General features: G+C 38.7%; 3 protein-coding genes across 4 annotated transcripts; 2 read left to right on the top strand and 1 right to left on the bottom strand.

The window, feature by feature from the left end:
* Window positions 1-681: 681 nt before the first annotated feature.
* On the top strand, window positions 682-1,131 carry LOC133711693 (cell wall / vacuolar inhibitor of fructosidase 1-like). The gene has a single exon (XM_062137795.1). The coding sequence runs from the start codon at window positions 682-684 to the stop codon at window positions 1,129-1,131; it is 450 nt and encodes a 149-aa protein (XP_061993779.1).
* Window positions 1,132-7,467: 6,336 nt separating this feature from the next.
* Window positions 7,468-10,719, top strand: LOC133712780 (uncharacterized). 2 transcript variants are annotated; one of them, XM_062138888.1, is made up of 5 exons: window positions 7,468-7,650; window positions 8,268-8,386; window positions 8,574-8,825; window positions 9,023-9,174; window positions 10,293-10,719. In XM_062138888.1, the coding sequence occupies exons 1-5, from the start codon at window positions 7,561-7,563 to the stop codon at window positions 10,460-10,462; spliced, it is 783 nt and encodes a 260-aa protein (XP_061994872.1). In that variant the 5' UTR covers window positions 7,468-7,560; the 3' UTR covers window positions 10,463-10,719. The 2 variants fall into 2 exon arrangements, with proteins under 2 accessions (XP_061994872.1, XP_061994871.1); XM_062138887.1 differs by having other exon boundaries at window positions 7,469-7,650; window positions 8,175-8,386.
* Window positions 10,720-11,063: 344 nt separating this feature from the next.
* LOC133712779 (uncharacterized) lies at window positions 11,064-16,387 on the bottom strand. The gene is made up of 6 exons (XM_062138886.1): window positions 16,195-16,387; window positions 15,742-15,994; window positions 15,090-15,187; window positions 14,401-14,577; window positions 11,783-13,641; window positions 11,064-11,419 (listed from the first exon to the last, which is right to left on the bottom strand). Exons 2-6 carry the CDS (start codon window positions 15,951-15,953, stop codon window positions 11,267-11,269), a joined length of 2,499 nt encoding a protein of 832 aa, XP_061994870.1. The 5' UTR covers window positions 15,954-15,994; window positions 16,195-16,387; the 3' UTR covers window positions 11,064-11,266.
* Window positions 16,388-19,967: the final 3,580 nt, after the last annotated feature.

The following is a 19,967-nucleotide window of genomic DNA, read 5'->3' as shown; positions in this document are numbered from 1 at the left end:
ACATTGACTTTGGCAGTGACCTGTTTGTGTTCATTCTGTTGATTTCCTTAACAGTGACATGGCTAGTGACTTGTTTTATTTTTGTGCAGGTGTTATGGATAATAGCTATGTTGTCAAGTTTATTTATTCTGGTGAAGCAGCAACAGTTCCATTGTTGCAGAATTGGTCATTTCTCAACCTATGCAATTCCACGCGCTCTCGTTTTCCAAATTTGATTCAAGGCAAGTTCATGTTGAGGTACATTATCCCTCCGGATTCTATTTCATGCTTTCTAGAGAGTGAAGTTGATATGAGAATGATTTTTAGGAATTTGGCTCATTACAATTCTGATTTTGTTGAAGTGTTTGTGACTGATTTGCCTTCAAGTAGTGAAAGTGTTGTGAGCAACACAGTGTGTGAGGATTCTAATACCATGCTTGAGGAGAATGATTATTTAGGGTGTTATAGGGCAGAGGAACCAAAGACTTATTTGACGAAAGGTTGGGAGAGTTATATTCATTCCGAAGACCAAAAATTTAAGGGTGGGGTTGTTACAAAAGAAATGCAAAATCGTCATTTAAGTGCTGGCTCGGCACTGTTACTAAGCTGATGAACAATGAACTCAGAATTAGAAGATAGTAAATAATATTTCTCTTTCAAGTTGTGTTTCTTTCTACAAGCCATTGCATGGTATTTTTGCCAATGGATGCCAATCTCATTACCAAAACATGTAAGGAAACGCCAAGTTACGATCTTTGTGATTCTTCTCCTCAATTAGACCCTTGGAGCTTCGATGCAGATGTCAAAGGGTTAGCCCTATTAATGGTCGATGTTGTTAAGGCTAAGGCAACTAATACTGTAAACCATATCAATGATCTTCTTAAACAGACGTCGGGAGCTCAACCCTTAAGTTCTTGCCTCGATGTATATAATGTAGTTATACAGGCTAAAGTCCCAAAAGCCAGTGAAGCTCTGTCTAAAGGTGACCCTAAGTTTGCAGAGCAAGGCATGAATGATGTTGGCCTGGGGGCAGATTTATGTGAAAATAGTTTTTCGGGCAGCTCATCTCCTCTCACATATTTGAACAAAACTGTTAGGGATGTTGCGGATGTGGCTTCAGCAATTGTTCAGCATTTTGATATGCATATGTAGTTCCTCTTGTTTCTCTTTTCAACTATGTTAATTAACTTGATATAATAACCAAATAAAAAGAGGAACCTTTCTATTTTCAGTAGCTCCTTGAGATTTTCTATATATAGTTTTAGAAATTTGTTATGATTAAGTCTCTTCTCATCAGTTAGGTTGATAAGAAAGGAAACAAAAAACAAAACAAACAAAGATAAAAACACAATTACTTCCTTTCAAAAAAAAAAAAACACAATTACTTACCCACAATAAGCATACATAGTATCAACAAAAGTTAAACGAAACGCGTTCTCTCTCTAGAGGAAAACCCTAGAAGACGCCGTCATCTGCGCCAGTGCCTGTCCGGCTGAGCCTTGGCACTGGTGATGGCCTCTGGCCTCGTCGGCGCATGGGGGGTGAGGCCGGACGGGTGAGTTGTTTCAGGGTTGAGTCTCGAGCTCGAAGGTTTGGATCAGAGGGTGTTCTGTTTCACTCTGTGTCGAAAGGAATGGTTGAGTCGGGGAAGCGGGCTGGGATCGGAGATGGAATAGGCTTCTGCTGGGTCGGAGCAACGTTTGTTGGTGGTCCAAGGTCGGCTGGCCGAATTCGAGCAGATCGGAGTTTGGTTGGGATCGATGGCTTGTTGATACGATCGATCCGGTTCCAATTGCAGAAGTTCCAGGCATCGGCTGGTGTTGGGTGGTCTGCGATGCTTGCAGTCGTCCGCCTGTGGTTGGATGGCGACGGAGGTGTGAGGGCGGCCCAACGCCGGCGGTGGGATGGCGGTCTTGGTGGAGGGGCGACGCAGCTATTGTTTTGGGCTGAGGAGGCTGGGCACCCGGCTGGTGTGGCCTTTTGGGTTTGGATTCTGCTAGTGGGCCAGTTTTGGGCTAGAGATAGGGTTTGGGTTCCCCTTGTGGGCCCCGCCCAAGCTGTTAGTTACTTTACTGTTTTATTTTATTTAGTTGTTTTGCGAGCAATAAGTCCCTACGTTTATTGTGTAGGGCTAGTTGGGCTTTTTGCCTGTGGGTGCACTCAAAGTGCCTTGTCTGCTCTAGGTAGGAGCCGAGTTCCTTGCTTCGTCAAATGGTCGCTGCCTCCTAGTGGCAGGGTGAAACTTGATGTCACTGGATGTATTTTCCAGTGGCAACATGGTGGGAAAGCTGTGAGAATGGATATTATGCTATGTTGTCTTCGAGTTGTAGACCGAGTTATCTTTCCGTTGTGTCACCGCTGGGAAGCAAATAGAACCGTCTGGAGCGCGTTCTTTGCTAGTTGGTGCGTATTTGAATACAATTGTTTAGTAGAGACTCATGATTTTATTTCAGGATGTACTCTAGGTGCCTATTGTAATAAGGGGTTTAGGCTCAATGTCCCCCCCCTTGTATTCAACGGTTTCATTAATCAAGGCTTGAGGGCAGCCGCACCAGCCCTTTATTCAAAAAAAAAAAAAACATACATAGTATCAAAAGAAAACAAAATACAACTATATACAGTTAAACTTCTATAAATTAATAGCCTTTTTTTTTTTTTTTTGAGTAATGCCACGAGGGCTAAATAATGTATTCATCACAAGTCAGAATAGGCCGTTACATACCCTTCCACTGTCATTTATAGACAGACAAGAAGTTAGTGGTAGTACCCACAAATGGTACGTATATATAGTCCTACTCATTGTACATTTAAATATGTAGAGGTAGCGGATACCCTCTTTCAGTACTACTCCAGAGGCGCTAGAAGTACATAGAGTGTTCCTAATACAAGGAACTTTATTGTAATTAGACAAACTAAAAATAGGGATGGGCTGAGAGCAAAACCCTAGCCCATCAAATTTTTGTCACAAGGAGCTCCAAAAGCAGGCCCACCCAAAGCCCAACAGGCCGAGATTGGCCCAGACCAAATTTCCATCTCCAAACCCGTCCTCAGCCGCCACAGTGCCCACGCCCGCTCCGAAAGGATTCCCTCCGTCACAACGCAAACACCGCCAACGAACCCCACCACGACCCAATGCTCCATGGTCCAAACGCCGCCGCCGAAGTCGAAACCGCCACGCCCAGCGCCCTCAATATCTGCAACGCCGTCGATCTGCACCGAGACCCACCATAACTGCACCCATCCCAGAGATTTTTGTCGACCTGGAACCAAAAACCACCTGCAAAAAATTTCAAGCAACACCCACACCCAAGCCTCCGGAATGCTAGCATCAGGTCCCGTCCGGCAGCAGACCAAGCATCATTGGTGAGGCCAAAAGGCCCGCCCGAACACCATAGCTGCCGCCAGACGAGAGCAGGCTCTTGGTTGAAGCCGCCGCCTCCGACCCTTAGGGTTTCTTCGAGGAAAAATGCTTGAGATCCCAAATTTATTTACAAAATTTGGATCCCAAATGATGTGGCAGCTGCCATGTCAGCGTTTGGCCTTGAAAAGATATTAATGAAGTGGAATTTATCTATTTTTATTTTATAATTAAATTACATTAGTCTAAATTAAAGATTAAAATCTAATTCCTTCACCGTTTTCTGAGAATCTCCTCTCTCTCTCTCTCTCTCTCTCTCTCTCTCTCTCTCTCTCTCTCTCTCTCTCTCTCTCTCTCTCTCTCTCTCTCTCTCTCTCTCTCTCTCTCTCTCTCGCTCCCTCCCTCCCTCCCTCCCTCCCTCCCTCTTTCTCCCCACTCCCCATTTGAAATTTTCTGTTGCAAATCTAGGCCATTAAACGCAACATCTTTAACTTCTTCCTCTTTCTCTTTCGCAATCCCCTAATCATGAACTCATTTTTATGAATTTGGTTTTCAATGTCCTTGAACTCAATCCCCTCGATAGCAAGAACACCATGAAAGAACAAGACCCATATATACTTTCCTTGAGTTTCATTTACAAAGCAACTGACGTCAAGAACTAATGACTTTGATTCAGAATCCAAAACCCCCAAAAGAAGGGGGGAAAATATGTATAGTATAAAACTTCCTCAAGAAAAGAGTTAAGAGCTGAACCCATTTCCTGAGCAAAAACCAGAAACCAAAAATGTATTATAGAACTAAAGCAAGGATCTTGAGAGAGAGAGAGAGAGAGAGGAAATTGAGATTTCTCTCTCTGTAATTGGATCCTAATCTCTTTCATAAATCATTGTAATCATACAAGTAGATGAGCATGGTAACGCAATGCCTCATGATATAAGACCATGCTCTTCTTGATCATTTCGAAGCACGAGTCATGAGTTCGAGGCAATGGATTGTAATATGGGGAAGCAACATGAGATTTGCAGCATCGAAGCAGAGGATGTCAATGGAAAAAATCTAAAGAACATAATTAACAAAATATAAAAATCCACCTCACCAATTTTCAAAACAAATGTCGATGACATGGCATACGCCACCTCATTTGGTATTGAAATTTTGTAATATTTTTTGGGGTTTTTAGCACTACTCTTTGTTTGTTTAATTGTGATTTTATTTAATATAAGTTTTCTTAATTTTTAAAAAACATGAAATTTATTTTATATCCAACAAGGAAATCCATGTCAACAGAAATTCCAAAAAACTGATGATATGGCATGTGCCATGTCATTTGGTAAGTAATTTTGGTACAAAGTTTTGGGATCCCTAGCTAGCACTACTCTTCTTCGAGAGAGAGATGATAATTCTCTCAATCTTTTAAAGAAAACATAAATTAATAGCCATAGGACCAAGGAAATCCTATTAATTTAGTGAATATTAAATCATCGATTAATTAATAACTTATTAATTTATCAAAGTATTCTTTTTTTTTTATATATTGTTGTATTATGTTCAATGTATTATGTATACATGAAAATGAGACTTTGGCTCTCTCCAAAACCTAGCAGCTCAGTCTATGGTTCTCCATTCCGGCGACCGCCTCTGGTCCCCGCCCTAAGTGGCGACTGGTTCTCCACGCTCTGCGGTCTAGTAATCGCACTCCAGCGCCGCTTTTTTCCAGCGACCACTCAACCATGCCTAACTCCTCGACCATGGGAACTCGATGAGATTGAGGGTGATTGCCGGGCAGATTTGATCGAGATCGGGAATAGGTAGACTTGGGATCCTGGTGTGCGAATCAGACCAAGGAGAGGGTGACTCAAACCTCCGGTCAATCACAAAGGAGTTTTAAAGTCTCAGTGGTCCGAGCATGAAGATCTGGTTGGATTTGAATGGGCTGGGGTTGATGGCAGAGGCGGCGCGTCATCATGCGTCGACTGAGAGCAAGGCAGTGGGAAATGTCGTGTAGGGGAAGTGATGAAATTGATGACATTGGCAATGTAATAGCAGGCCGGTCTTGCTATAAATCTGCTGCTTGAGGTTGTGAGGCGGATCACGAGGTAGAGAGATGAGGCGGCCCACGAGTCTGACCATGCAACGATGGGGGCAACAACGGCGCGATGCGCAGGCGTGATAGGCACCGACAGTGATGCTGTAGATTGGGTGCCCCTCCGTGGTTGGGTGCCCAAATCAGTATTGGGGCCCAAGTCCATGTTCAAGCCCAAACCAATCTGGGTGCCCAAACATAACTCAGTTTTAGGGCTTAATTGGAGTAGGGCTTAGAAGTGAACTCAACTATGGGCTCTATGCTGGACTCGGGCTCTTTCATGGGCTAAATTGATGGGCTCTAACTCTCTAGGGTATCGTATTTGGGATCCTCGAGGTTTACTCAAACAGAATCCGAGTATGTTTGACATAAGTGATACTATTGAATCTCTGGAGTAGTATTGAAGGAGGGGTTCAAGCTATTCTATAATGGCGGATCATGAAATGTCAAATGAGTGGACCTATCTCTATGTACCACCGTGAGTACTACCACATCTTCTTATTCTGTTTGTAGATGGTAGCGAAAGGATATGTAATGGCCACTCTGGACTTAGGCTAATACAAATTTCTAATAATTTGATAACACTCCACTAATGCTATCTAGATGTGTTACAATATGATTGTAAACCAACTCTATTGAGTTTCTATCTATGAAGTTATTTCCTTAATTCAAAAAAATGTATTACGTATACATTATTCAATGTGTTATTTGTTCAATGTACTGCACTGTTCAAAGTAGTGATGACATTGAATAATTTTTTGTTGTAGCATGAGAAAACCACACCAGAACTTCTTACCATGTTAAGAAAAGTCAAAGATGAGATCCAAGGTGAATCAATTTTAAGAAGAAACAAACAACGATTGAGTCATTCTTTATGAAGGCCCTATAGTTGAATCATAAACACTATGTATCAAATAATTATTAATTTATATATTACATGGGGTCTATAAAAAATTTTTAATATATTATCTTATAAATTTAGTGAATATTAATTTAGCACGTTATCCCCAAGTCGGGACCATCCAAAAATATATTTAATCAACGTTATTAATTTATAGAGTATTAAATTATCAAGGCTCTGCTGTACAATATATGATTTCAAAGCTCAAAAACTAACAAAACCTAAAAAGATGAAGATGAATAATTACTATGAAAATAAATTAAGCAACAATTGATTTATACAATGTCAATAAAATATGGCAGCGTGCTACTGCACCACAAACGGAAACATATCGCTTCATTAAAACAGGGAAGATAAACCATCTTCATTCCTATATCACAATCCTTTGCAACTACAGGAAGAATCTAACCCTTGTAAATGCTCTTACCAAAAGTCTCATCAACAAATAGAACAGGAACACATGACTCTCTCTCTCTCTCTCTCTCTCTCTCAATTGAGTAGAATGGTAAAACGGTTATGAAAAAATTGAAACAAAATTGGGCCAAGAGTTTTATCTTTATAGGGAAACAATTAGGCTTACATCAGACTTATCAGCTACTACTGTACCAACAGTGAAAAACTTTATAGGAAAAATTAAGGGGAAATTTACACTTTTAGGGAATTTCCCTTACTACTAAGTATCAACAGTCTGGCACACAAACAGACTCAAATTGTAAAAATCAGTACTCTGAAAAGACAACTTATGTAATCTCATATTCATATGTCAATGAAATTGGAATCCATTGTATTAATTTTCATTTTATAAATGACTAACAAACGTAGGAGTGAGATTACAATATTACAATATCCAAACTAATGTGATTAGTCTACATCAAAAATATTTGCTTTTGATTGGTACATTTAATAAATTTTTTTGTTTTTTTGTCCCTGCATTAGACTCCGTTTTAATGCTCTAATTTTATTAGCATTGTCGACTCCAATAAAATGCTCTAATTTTATTAGCATTATTCTGCGATTATAGAATAATTAATTATAATTGGGAGTTCCTTCCCATCCTGACTTGGCGGTGGGCGATTGGTGGATTTAGAACCCTCCCACGTCATAAACTTGCTTAAATAAAAACAAAAAAATAGGATGAAACACGAAAGTAATGAACTGAAAAAACATAACCTCCTCCTCATCGAAATCTAGTTGTGTACTTGTCGACTCTCGAGAGGAGAGGCTGATCCGACTTTGAAAATGGCCGAAGAGCCCGTAGTAGTGTTGCCCTCCACCTCAAACCCTTCTTCATCCCCTAATTTGCCTTCAGAAACTCTCCCCAAATCACAGGTTTGCCATTCCCCAATTTTCAATTACAATTTCCAGTCCTAGGTTTTTTTTTTTTTTTTTTTTTTTGTTAATTGAAGAAAATATTGGGTTTTAATGCTTGATTCCAGAGAGGTATTTCATTGCGTATCATGTTCTTCAATTTACATTAGGGTTGTATGGGTTTTTGTATCTATAGGATTCAGAATTAAAGGAATGAGCTTTGGGATTTTTCCTCTACAAATCTATTGCATATGATTTTTTTTTTTTTTTTTTTTTTTTTTTTATCAAGAGGGGTTAAAAGAATTTAAGTAGTAATTGATTCTGTGAATAAGAACAGAACATTGTTCATGTGTTCTACAATTTACTGGTTATGCCTAGATTAAGTCACTGTTGTTTTATTAAGTTCTCTGGTATGTGAAAATTTCTCTTGCATATTTCATGGAAAAGAAAACCAATGCAGTCGTATTTGTTTTGGAATGCCGCTGGTTTGGTGGTTTCGATATTCCTTTTGGTTGCCTGAAAATCATTTTGTGACTGTTCTTTAGGTTCCCGCAGTCTCTGGGGGGCTTCCGTCTTTCCCAAATGGTGATCTTCAGATTTTACCAATCATGTATCCAATGCTTGTTCCTGGATTGCAGGATCAGGAACAGAGGAACCGTGGATCGGGCCTTTATGCTGTTCCCGTTCACCCATTTACGGGGCCAGTTACTGGATTTTCGTCTAATACTCTGATTCCTCTTACCTACAATGTACCCACGTAAGTTATCAATGTTGCGCAGAAGTTCGTTTCGTTCTGATATTATGTTCCTGTCTAAACTTTGTAGTGCTAAACATTAAACGCAAATATTAGAACCACAATTTCTTAATGTTATTGGTAAAAAAACTCTTCTACCGATTATACTTATTCTCTTACCATGACTGATTGACTGCATTAATGCTTTCAGAAGTAGAGCAAGCCCAGATGTCGGCACTGGCGGAGAGCAGCATGGCCAAGAAGGACAGCAACAACCACAACAACAGCGTCAACAGCAACACCCTGGACCTCAGAGACGAGTTGTTGTAAGGAGGTTTCAAATTCAGTTTCGGCTGGATCCGGTTCTTATTCTGAAGCTGATAGCTTTATTACTTTTGTTCAATCAAGATGGATCTAGACAAAAGATGGTCATCCTTGTGATTTGCGCTTCAATTGTCTATTTGTAAGTCACTAACTTATGACCATTAATAGGGAACCATTCTGTTATGTCATTTTTAATATAGTATATAGTTATGAATTCTAAATATGTTATTGAAAAAACTAAAATTTGATTATTCTGTTCCGACATTTACTTGACCAAGATGAACATGATAAGTTGTGTGGACGGAAGCTAAACTTTGGTGATGTTGGATGTTGCAGATATAAAACTGGCTCACTCACACCATTGATAGAATGGCTCTCTCGAGCCATGGATAGGGCAGCTGTGCCTCCCCAACCACCAAGACCTGCAGCCAGGGCTGAAAATGTTCCTCCTGCTGCAAGGCAAGGGAATGATAATGCTGCTTTGCCAGGTAATCTGTTGCTTGTATTTGCTAAATGTAACATAATTTTGGATTACATGCTTCACTATGAGCTACATAACATTGATGTTCAAAATCAAGGGATTGCTCCTTGGAAGTAGAAAATAAGATAATAATGATCTCTTTTCTTTTAATTGGGTGCTTCCAAGTTCCAACACATCTGATAATATTGGTTTTGATGTCTGCACTACTCAAATAGAGTCCTTTGGTGAGTCTTTCGTTGTGCCACACAAGTAAATTTGTGATTAGTTCATCCTCAACCCATTCCTGACTGCCTGATGAAATCAATATTGGGTTTGATATGTTTAGATCATATAAAGCTCATACAAATTATGTATTTATTTCACTGGCATCCACTTCCAATCATTGAGAATGCACTGGGTTTTATTACGTTCTAGGTGAGTTTGGTCATGTTAAGTAGGTTTTCCTTATCTTGAAGGCTTCTGCTTAAGAACCATCATAGTGGCTATGGGAAACACCTCATAGAATTTTACCATGGGCAATGGCTAGTTTATCTACTCGTACAACTGCATAGTTGTGGATTCATTCAAGCCATAACAGAAGATATCATACAGATGGTGTCATGTTTCTGTGTAATCCACAATATTTTTCTCCCTTCTTTTGAGCACTCAAATGTTGAATTTTGTATTAGTGGAGTGGATCTTTCTATTTCAATGCCATGGGTTGGGTATTTGTGGGGCTTAGGTCAAATGTACCAATATAAAAAATGATGATCTTTTGCTTGCAAGATAAACTGAACTTGGGATCTACCCTGCACCCCACTCAATACCACTTCATGCCTCTTGAACTAAGGCTGAGGGATCAAAAATGCAGTATATGGTTTAAACTTATGTTTTGCAATTTCAGTCTGCATTATCTCATACTGGAACAGCAATATTGGACACTGTAAGAATAAAAGGTGTGGGGGACATTGTCTATTCTTTTTCTTGAATACCAACAGACCAAGTCCCCATCCTTTTTCTTTTTCTCTTCTTCTCAGTAATAGATGTTCTTTATGGACAAACAAAACTACTCATTTTAAGTCCTGGTTCACTATTTATCTGTGACACATTATTCTGCTTTATGCTAACTGTAAATAAATAATGCAGATGGACAACCAGGAGTCGAGAATGAAAATCGACCTGCAGACGCGAATGAGAACGCACCGGAACCGGGAGCCAATGGTGGTAACCGCTGGTGGGGAATTGTCAAAGAGATTCAGATGATTGTTTTTGGCTTCATCACTTCTCTCCTCCCAGGTTTTCATGATATAGAATAGATCATACCCAGGGAAAGTAGCAGGGCTTTTTACCAAACAGACCGTAAAACCAAAGAGATGTAAGTTATAGCCCCAATTTAGCTTATCATTTACCTTTGGAGGAAGCAATGTATGTATGAGTACTGCAACGCCATTAACATAAAACATGTTATGTATGTTTTGAAATGATTGTGCAGAAGCTTTCTAGAGTTTTTACTGCTCTAGTTGTTTAATCTTTCATTAGACTTCTGATACTCTGTTATTATGTTGTACCTCCATTCATGCTTTGGATTTGGTGCTTAGTGAAGTAACTGAAAGGTTGGAAAAATATAAATCCCCACTGCATGCCAGAAAATAAGATCAGAGTTTAGTTGTAGCCATATTTTCCAAGGGAAACATAAACATGTCCTGTTTCTTTCAGTTTATAAACTTTAGATGGTTTTAATACAAATGTGATGTTCGGTCCCTTTAAGGAAGAACATTCGACAAGAGCGACTTCCACTGCTTATGATCTAGGAACACCTATGTAAACTCTTCTTGTTTGCTGTCTTCCATCTATCACTGTGCTAATACATTGTCTTTGTGCAAGCTGAGAAGCAAATTTATCTAGAGCTACTTGGAATTCTATTCCACTCGAACAAACTTTGGCGTTATCATACATTTACTTTCATAAGGTTATTACAAAAAACTCATATTTACACACCTGTCTGTCAATGCCAAAACTTGGATAGCAGAAGAGGAAAAAGGCGGATACAACTCAATTTATTTGGCACTAAAAAGAATTAATTACAAAATGTATATACAGTCGACTATGAATAACGGACCTCACATTTCTGACAAAAGATTGCTGATCTTCCGAAGCTCCTTGAGAGCTGCAATGGCCGTTACTTGTCCTTTGCCAACTAAAGTATTTTTTGAACAGTTCTCGACTGATCCCACTTGAACACCTCGATCTTGCTGGAAAGCAGACTCGATTACCTAAAAAGTACATGAGTAAGTGAATCAGAGCAATGCAGAATAAAATCTAATATGCTAATAAGTGTTGTTGGAAGCAATCTGTTTTTGCCCCAAACAGTGCAGTCAGAACTTTCTACTTTCTTTTTGCCAACTTGGACACTCAAGAGAAACTCTATCGTTACAGGGAATCTTGAAATGTTATCATTATCAGTAATAATCCCATTCTGATATCTAGTTATGCCCCAACTAATAAATGTTATTGCCATCTTTCGTTGGCATCCTTCCTCTTTAAAAATTATTTCCCATGTCATTGAGCGGATATAATGAACAGTTCCATAATTCCTAATGGAAGCTGAGATTTGATGACGAAGACTAGAAAGTTACCTGTATATGATCAAGCATAGAATGCCCAAGATTCCTCAAAGTACCCGTCCTATTCTGGTCCACAGTTTCCCCTTTGCAGCTAACTACAGAATTGAACCCTTCAGCCATAGAAGAGCTTGCTGCATTCTGACCAACATCACTCCTGATAGATTTTGTAGCGTCAAGGGCGTTGCCCCCTTTCTCGGACGTGCCTTCACCAGCTGCACTCCATCCCAACTTCCAAAACCTCTGGAATTTACCAGAAAGAAGCTTTCGTTCCTTTCCTGTCACTGAATTCCCCGTTGAATGATTGCTGCACTCGGATGCTTGAGAGACACCCTCAGCTGGATCAGAAACCGGACGAGGTGGGCCTTCTGATACACACTGTGGATTATCATCATTTGGATTATCATTATTTTCATCAATGGATAAGTTTGATCCAACACTACTTTTCTCTGATTCAGGTTCATCATTTGCCCCACTCAGAGGACTTGCTGGATATGAGCCAACAAATGAGTTCTCTTCACTAGCTGGACTTCCATTCAAACATCTGTCTTCATTTGCAGAAGTAAGATCCTTACTGACACCATCTTCTTTGTTAACCACAACTTCTGAAGAGCCTTTGTCTTTGTGAGTGCCTAATTTCTCAATATCTTCCTCTGAGCTGAGCACTCTCGAGAGGTCTTCCAGCAACTTTCGTCTAACAGCAAACCTAGGGGTCTTTTTGCCACTCTCACATTTTGCTGGAGATGGGGCAGATTCTGATCTAGATAGGCTCAATTTTACTTTTTCAGTCCATCGCTTCTTCTGGCTGGGAACCTGTTGTTTCAAAATATCTTGCCTAAGTTCTTCTTCCCTGTGCAGAACTCTCCACTTCTCTTCCCAGTAGCTTTCATTTACCAAACTTAATGGAGTTTTTGGAGAAACGGAGTCGATTGAAAGACTATGACTTCTCACAGCCTTTGATTTACTGTGCTCATATGGCCCCATATATGAAGGAAATGAGGATGAGCTATTGTTCTCCAAAGCAAGAGCCTGCAATGATGTTGCCTTCTGTATCAGTTTCTTTAAATCAATATTCTCAGGAAAGTTTAGTAACCGTTGAAGACATGCAGTTGCATTCTCTGTGGCAAGAAGGGAAGATCTCAAATGAAGTAACATGGAAACTGCCAGGGCTGAAATAAATGCTCCTCGAGGTGAACTAAGGATGCTAAAGCTGGATCCTGCATCATCTTCACCACCTTTGTCTAATTTACGATTATCAGACAGAAATATCTCATCCCAAATTATCAATAGATTTGCAAGTGAAAATTCACGTCCAAATAAAACCCTTAACCAGCGGAGTGCAAAATACTGGGGTTCAACACCAAGCTCAACAAGGTGGCTGTGTAGAGATGAATCAACAAGAGACAGCAAATGATACAATGCAGCAGATGCTTCAATGACAGGAGGTAAGCTAGTCTGAGAGCCAACAGCAGGGGAGGGAGAGAAGAATTCTGCCATAGAAACTGAACCGTTGACCCCACTCATTAACGCATCAAACATGCAGTATGCATCGTGTTCCATAAATTTCTCGGATAAGACAATACCCAATTCACCTTCAGCACCATAAGCATCACTGAGCATTACAATGGTCTGTATCTTGGGATCAAGCTCATCCAGACTCTTAACTTTTGATGCATCTCCCTGCAAGCTATCCTCATCTTCCATGGAATCAGGAAGGTTTTTTAAATCAAAATTGTAAGTCGAATCATTTTCATGATAAGATAGATCATCAAATTTATCAGTGAAGTGATCTTCATATAGCTTTCGCACTTGAGATAGACCCTCCACGTCAACATGAAGAACATATAGAAGAGGAGCCAAGAGTTCATGCATTCCTGTGATGGAAAAAAAAAAAAACTGTTTAATTCTATGAGGAGAAGAGAAGCTTCCATAGACTGAATGAAAATTTAGACTAAAATATAATGAGTCTAATGACTAAAACAAATTCCTCTTCGCCACCTCCATCTACTTTCATAGTCTTCATTGAAACAAAATAACAATATCAAAAGAAAATCATTATCAAACAGACCACAAGATAACAACTTGTTGATAACATTGGACAAGAAAGTTCAATATCCCAGCACATAAATGTTACAGCAATTTAAGAACAAAACCAATAAGCTCTACTTGTGCCACTGAAGACAAAACCCAGAAAAGTTAATTATCCACCAATCAAATATCCATTTCTCAGAAGAAAAAGAAAGTACTCCATCAGTATATCTGTATAAGCCATTTTGTGGAGACCAATTTGTTATTGATTTTCACAGCAGGACAAAAAAAAAAAAAAAAGGTTTACAGTGTATCATGGATTACGTTAGTATGCAATTGCAGGATCAGCGCGACCACCGCATGTTTGACCCTGTCCTAGGCCATGTACTGTGTCTGAGACACTTAGAAATTAAAATGGCATGCCGCAAGCCTGCAATAATGGTCAAGTATCCCCTCCCATTCCCAACACACACAAAAACAGAGAAAGAGTGGAGTATAATCTACATGCTAAGCTCATAACAAATTAGCCACTGTGACAAATTACAAACGAGAAAAAAGAAAAGAAAAACAATATCAATTATAATAATGTGAATAGTGTAATATACCTTGTCTGTAACCACACTCTGGATGTCTGAGACACCACAATAACAAGATTCTTCTCAGCATGCCTTGACATCCTGGTGTTTGGAAGTAGCTTCCATGTTCTGGGTACAAACGTGATAAATCCTGGTCAACCATTTTCTCCAGCTCAGCATTCCGAAAGAAGCGACCCCAGGTGCTTTCTGCATGTAAGATACACATATCAGTAAATTGTATCACACTGAGTAGCTAGCTCAATTAGGCACATATTGCGATAGAGAAACTCCTTCAATTATCCATTCTTATAGTGTTTTTTTTTTTTTACCTAACTCATTCTTATAGTTACAGGTCATCTTGCATTTATTACAAATGAGCTACCATGCCATCCACTGAATTGGTCAGTTGTTGTTTAACGATAGTCTGAGACTGCTAAACAAAGTTGCAATCTAATCTAAAACATCATCTGGCAGCATCCCAAAACAAAATCATCTTTTCCCAGGAAAATTTGTAAATGCATTGGTGCATTGCCAGGGGAAAGCTACTTCTCTTAGGAATGACAGTTCACATTCGTTGATAAACATGTTCAAATTGTGCAGGCTTTCAAATACAGTTACATTTAGAAAGCTAATATAAAACAGTAAAACAACTACAGATAAAATAAGTGAAACAAGCTAATGAGTTCACATGCATACTTTGAAGGAGCCATAGACTTTACCTGGGTTCTGGGACAGAGGATTGTCCATGGCAAGATCAGGAGAACTACTCCCATCCTTAGGTGGATCAACTAGAAGGCGTCTTCTCATTCTAGCATATCTAACACACAGACACAAGGTTTACTAAGCACAGGAATAAACAAGTATAAAAACTACCACGCAAAGGATCATAAATTCAGTCAAATGTTGAACATGGTCAAGATCTTAACTTTATAACTCATATCAATTCTTTGGATCAATGAACACAACTTATCAACCCCCCATGTACTCATTTAACACCTTTACAGAGATCTGAGTAACACAGTTTCCTGTTTCACAGATAGTTTACAGCTCATAAAACCACAAACTATAACAATCCGTTAACTCAAGTATGGAAACAGTATCTATGAAAAATATCCAGGAATTGGAATTAATATTAATATGCATTACAAAACTCATAAAGGATCAAAAAAAGAGATAAGCTCGAAATGGCAATCATCAAACAAATAGGATTATCTAGCAAAACCACGCCATAAAATCATTAACTCACATCAAAACTTCCACGCAAAAATGAGATGAATTACCTAATTGAGATTGTAGAAAAAAAAGAAAAAAATCTTAATGCTACCTTCTATGCATAGAGATTGTAGAAATGATAAAGGTGTTAAGAGGTACCTTCGTCGACAATCCGCTGTGACGCGGCGAAGATCATCAATGGAAGAAGAAAGAGGCAAAATCCCAAGATTTAAGCGCCATTGCACACCTCTCAGCTCCTTGAAACGAAGATCCTCAACCACAGATCTCTCAACAACAGAGTTAGCGCCGGAAGACGACGACGACGACGACGATGATTCCGGCAATGCCGACTCAATAGGACCTGGCGCCATAGCTATCACCCAATTCCCCGTAAACCCAATTCCAAATTACGCTGAAATTCAACAAAGCAACAAGCTTTATTGAACAAAGCAACAAGCTTTGTAGAGCAGATTGTTCAGAAATTCCGAGAGAACGAGAACAAGAACATATACAAAATTGGGTCTTTCTTTTACTGGGCTTTGAAATCAAGAAGAGAATGTGGTGGAAAAAAAAAAAAAAAAAACTGGACAAGTTTGTGGAGGAGAGACTTACGTCTGGGTTTAGGAGATGAAAAGATCAGACTCTTCTAAGAAGAAAGGAAAAAGAAACAATTTTTAAGCATTATTTTTCTTGCACCCAATATTCTCTTTATATCCACCAACCCGGTTTGGAGAGAGGGAGAGAGAATAGCAACTTTGTTTGTTCACAGAGAAAAAAGCAATACAGAATGTGAGAGAGAGAGAAGAGAGGCGTCTTTGACCTCCAACCTTTTTTTCTGAAATATGCTAGGAAGGTGCGGTGGGTTGTCGTCTACTTGGGTTCTCTATTATTGCTCTATGAAAATACAGATGATGCATTATCTTCTTCAAGGTTTTTACTCTCATTTTAACCCGACACCAACCATTCTAAATTTGGAAATCACAATTCACTATTTCTTCCTTCATTGGTCATGTGTATGATGACATTACCTTCCATCTTGAGCAGATGCCAGGTTCTTATTTCACTTGCTGATGCTATATAAGAGAAAGAAAATTTTTATTGAAAATTTGAGCAAGGAAAGATAATATATAAGATATTGGGCTTTTCCACTTGTTATCAATGGACTTTTAATGCAAACTTGACTATTGTTTACCCATCCAATCATGTACCACATGCCTTGTGTAATGTATGTCTAGCACCATTTTCACACCCGGGCGAGAGTGGAACTCGATATGTGACCTTACATGAACAGGCAGGACATGTTGGAGAAAAGAATCTCACATTGACATATGAGACTTGCAAATTAGTGGTGCTAAGTGCTAACATCTCTCCACCCATTGTCAACTAATTTTGGGTTGGATAATGAACTCTAGAATAGCACTGCTTATAACTAACCTCCAAATTGTGCATCTTGGTTTCAAAAATCGAAACCATATCTGACACAAACGGTTGATAAACTTACCCACTGCTAATTGGTGCTTGTTAGAATACATAGATTTTGTAGAGAGTCTTGGTATTATTTTATTAATCAAGGCTTGAGGGCAACCGCACCAGCCCCCTTTCAAAAAAAAAACTTACCCACTGCTCCATTTCTTTTCATCCACAATCTCATCCACATCACCAACTCATTAATCTGCATATTCGAGTCATGAGCAGATACTAATGAGAAGAAAAAAAAAATTAAGAAGAGAAGAAGAGAGAAAGATGTCTATGATTTTCTTTATCACTTATGGTGTTTTTAGAGGCCAAATCGACCATCAAACTGAAATGAATATTGACGGTATTAAGTGAGGCAATAGAGAGTTGATATGTAAACTTTACCCTTTTTTTTTCCTTGAAAGGCTTGGAATATATAAACTTTACCTAACACCCCAAAATTTTTCCTTGTAATCTTATGAATTTATAGTTATTATTGAAACATACAAAATTTTGTTGTCCAAAAGATGTAGTACAACTCAATTATCTATGATAGGGATCCAACAACAATACATGTTTTGCTCAATCTTCTTCGGCAGTATCATATAAATGCATGTGACTTTTCTGTCTTTACATATCATCATTTAAAAAAAAAAATAGTTTGATTTACATGAAACTGTAAAGAAAAAATAACACTCCCAAAAATACAAAACATGATGTTTGTGTCCTATTGCTTTAATAACTCATTTTGTTTTCGATTCTATCCCAACACTTTATCTATTGTTAGAAATTAAGTTCAAAATGTCATTTTTCTTGGTTAATCAAATCATTCTTGTCGATGGGGCATTCCACATTGAAAGTGGTAGTGGCGGGGTAGGGGTTGTTGCACGAGATGACAAGGGGTGCATTCAAAGGGGCTTGGTCCAAGTTCATACCACATATGTGCTCTGCGCTACATAGTGAGGCTGAAGCATGTAGAGCTGGGTTGCTCTTGGCCATTCATCAAGGTTGGAAGGAAATTGAGCTGGAGAATGACTCCTCTATCTTGGTAGCTGCATTGAATCAACCGAGTGAGAACAAGTTTGATGTTAGTCGGATTCTTGATGATTATAAGGAGTATTTGCAAACTTTTGACTTTGTTAGAATTTGATATATTTTTTGTGAAGCAAATAGTGTGGTTCATAGGTTAGCTAGCTCGCTTTGCTAGTTTAGATCATTGTATTGATCTGTCTTTAGATGAGACTCCTGGCTGCTTTATATAGGATGTCCTCCCCCCGGCCTCGCGCGCGATGCAACAAGAAATAATGAATAATAATATGGGCGTAAGGATAAGCTTCCCAACTTAATTGGATTTCAAATCTCATTATTTCAAAAAAAAAAAAAATCACTTTTGTAACTGCATAATAGAAAATTTTAAGATCGTCTAATTTCTTAGAATTTAATGTGGCGTTTTTAGCAATAACATAACATAAAAAAAATTAGTTTGATTTACATGAAACTATAAAGAAAAAATAACACTCCCAAAAATACAAAACATGATGTTTGTGTCCTGTTACTTTTAATAACTCATTTTGTTTTCGATTCTATCCCAACACTTTATCGATTGTTAGAAATTAAGTTCAAAATGTCATTTTTCTTGGTTAATCAAATCATTCTTGTCGATGGGGCATTCCACATTGAAAATGGTGTTGGAGTTTGAATAGAGATTTGTCTCAAAGGGATCCGTCTAAGATTTTCTTCCTCACTCGGATCCGTCTCAAGGGGAAGTACCTCTCCAAGATCTGTCTAGAAGAGATTTCTCCGTCTCAAAGGGATATTACCTCTCCAAGATCTGACTGGAGGAGATTTCACCTCACTTGAATCTTTCTCAAAGAGATTTCTTCTCACTCGGATTTAGCTCAAGGAGATTTCCAAACGCTGCTGGATATCTAAGTCAGTTATATTAGAGTTTGAATAGAATTCAGTTTTTGTAATTTGAAATCAAAAGGACAAGTCTGATCAACTTACCTTTTGAGTTTGAACTAAAGAGGTTATTGAAAGGATAAGTCTAAACAACTTACCTCTTCAATTTAAACTGAAGTGGTGTCTCAAACTTTATATAAACCCAACAGGCCTTCCTCTCCAAACAACACAACAACGTATTTCCTTCCTTTCCTTCAGAGAGAAAAAACACTGAGTACGTTTGCTAGAATCCAAGGTCTGGGCTCTTGGATTATCGATAGTTGTATCCTGGTGGACAGAAGCCTGACGAACTACAAGCACTGAGTAGGGGTGAAATTCTGTCTAAAGGACATTGCCAATCTGCAAGCCTCTATCGAATCACAAGTTAGTTCTCTTGCAATTACAATTCCTTTATCTCAAATACATGTTGTGTATTATCCATATACTATTGTATAAATTATTGATGTAATTATTTATATATTGTAGACGCATATTTTCAATTCATTGATACAAATCCAACAATTGGTAGTGGCGGGGTAGGGGTTGTTGCACGAGATGACAAGGGTGCATTCAAAGGGACTTGGACTGCTTGGTCCAAGTTCATACCACATATGTGCTTTGCGCTACATAGTGATCGAGGTTGAAGCATGTAGAGCTGGGTTGCTCTTGGCCATTCATCAAGGTTGGAAGGAGATTGAGCTGGAGAGTGACTCATCTATCTTGATAGCTGCGTTAAATCAACCGGGTGAGAACAACTTTGATGTTAATCGAATTCTTGATGATTATAAGGAATATTTGCAAACTTTTGACTTTGTTAGAATTTGATATATTTTTTGTGAAGTAAATAGTGTAGTCCATAGGTTAGCTAGCTCGCTTTGGTAGTTTAGATCATTGTATTGATATGTCTTTAGATGAGACTCCTGGCTACTTTATATAGGATGTCCTTGACTGGATTTCAAATCTCATTATTCCAAAAAAATATATATATC

Source organism: Rosa rugosa, chromosome 5 (assembly GCF_958449725.1).
Source record: "Rosa rugosa chromosome 5, drRosRugo1.1, whole genome shotgun sequence".
NCBI lineage: Eukaryota > Viridiplantae > Streptophyta > Magnoliopsida > Rosales > Rosaceae > Rosa > Rosa rugosa.
Note: the sequence above shows the minus strand (reverse complement) of the source record. Positions and strands in the feature narration are given on the sequence as shown.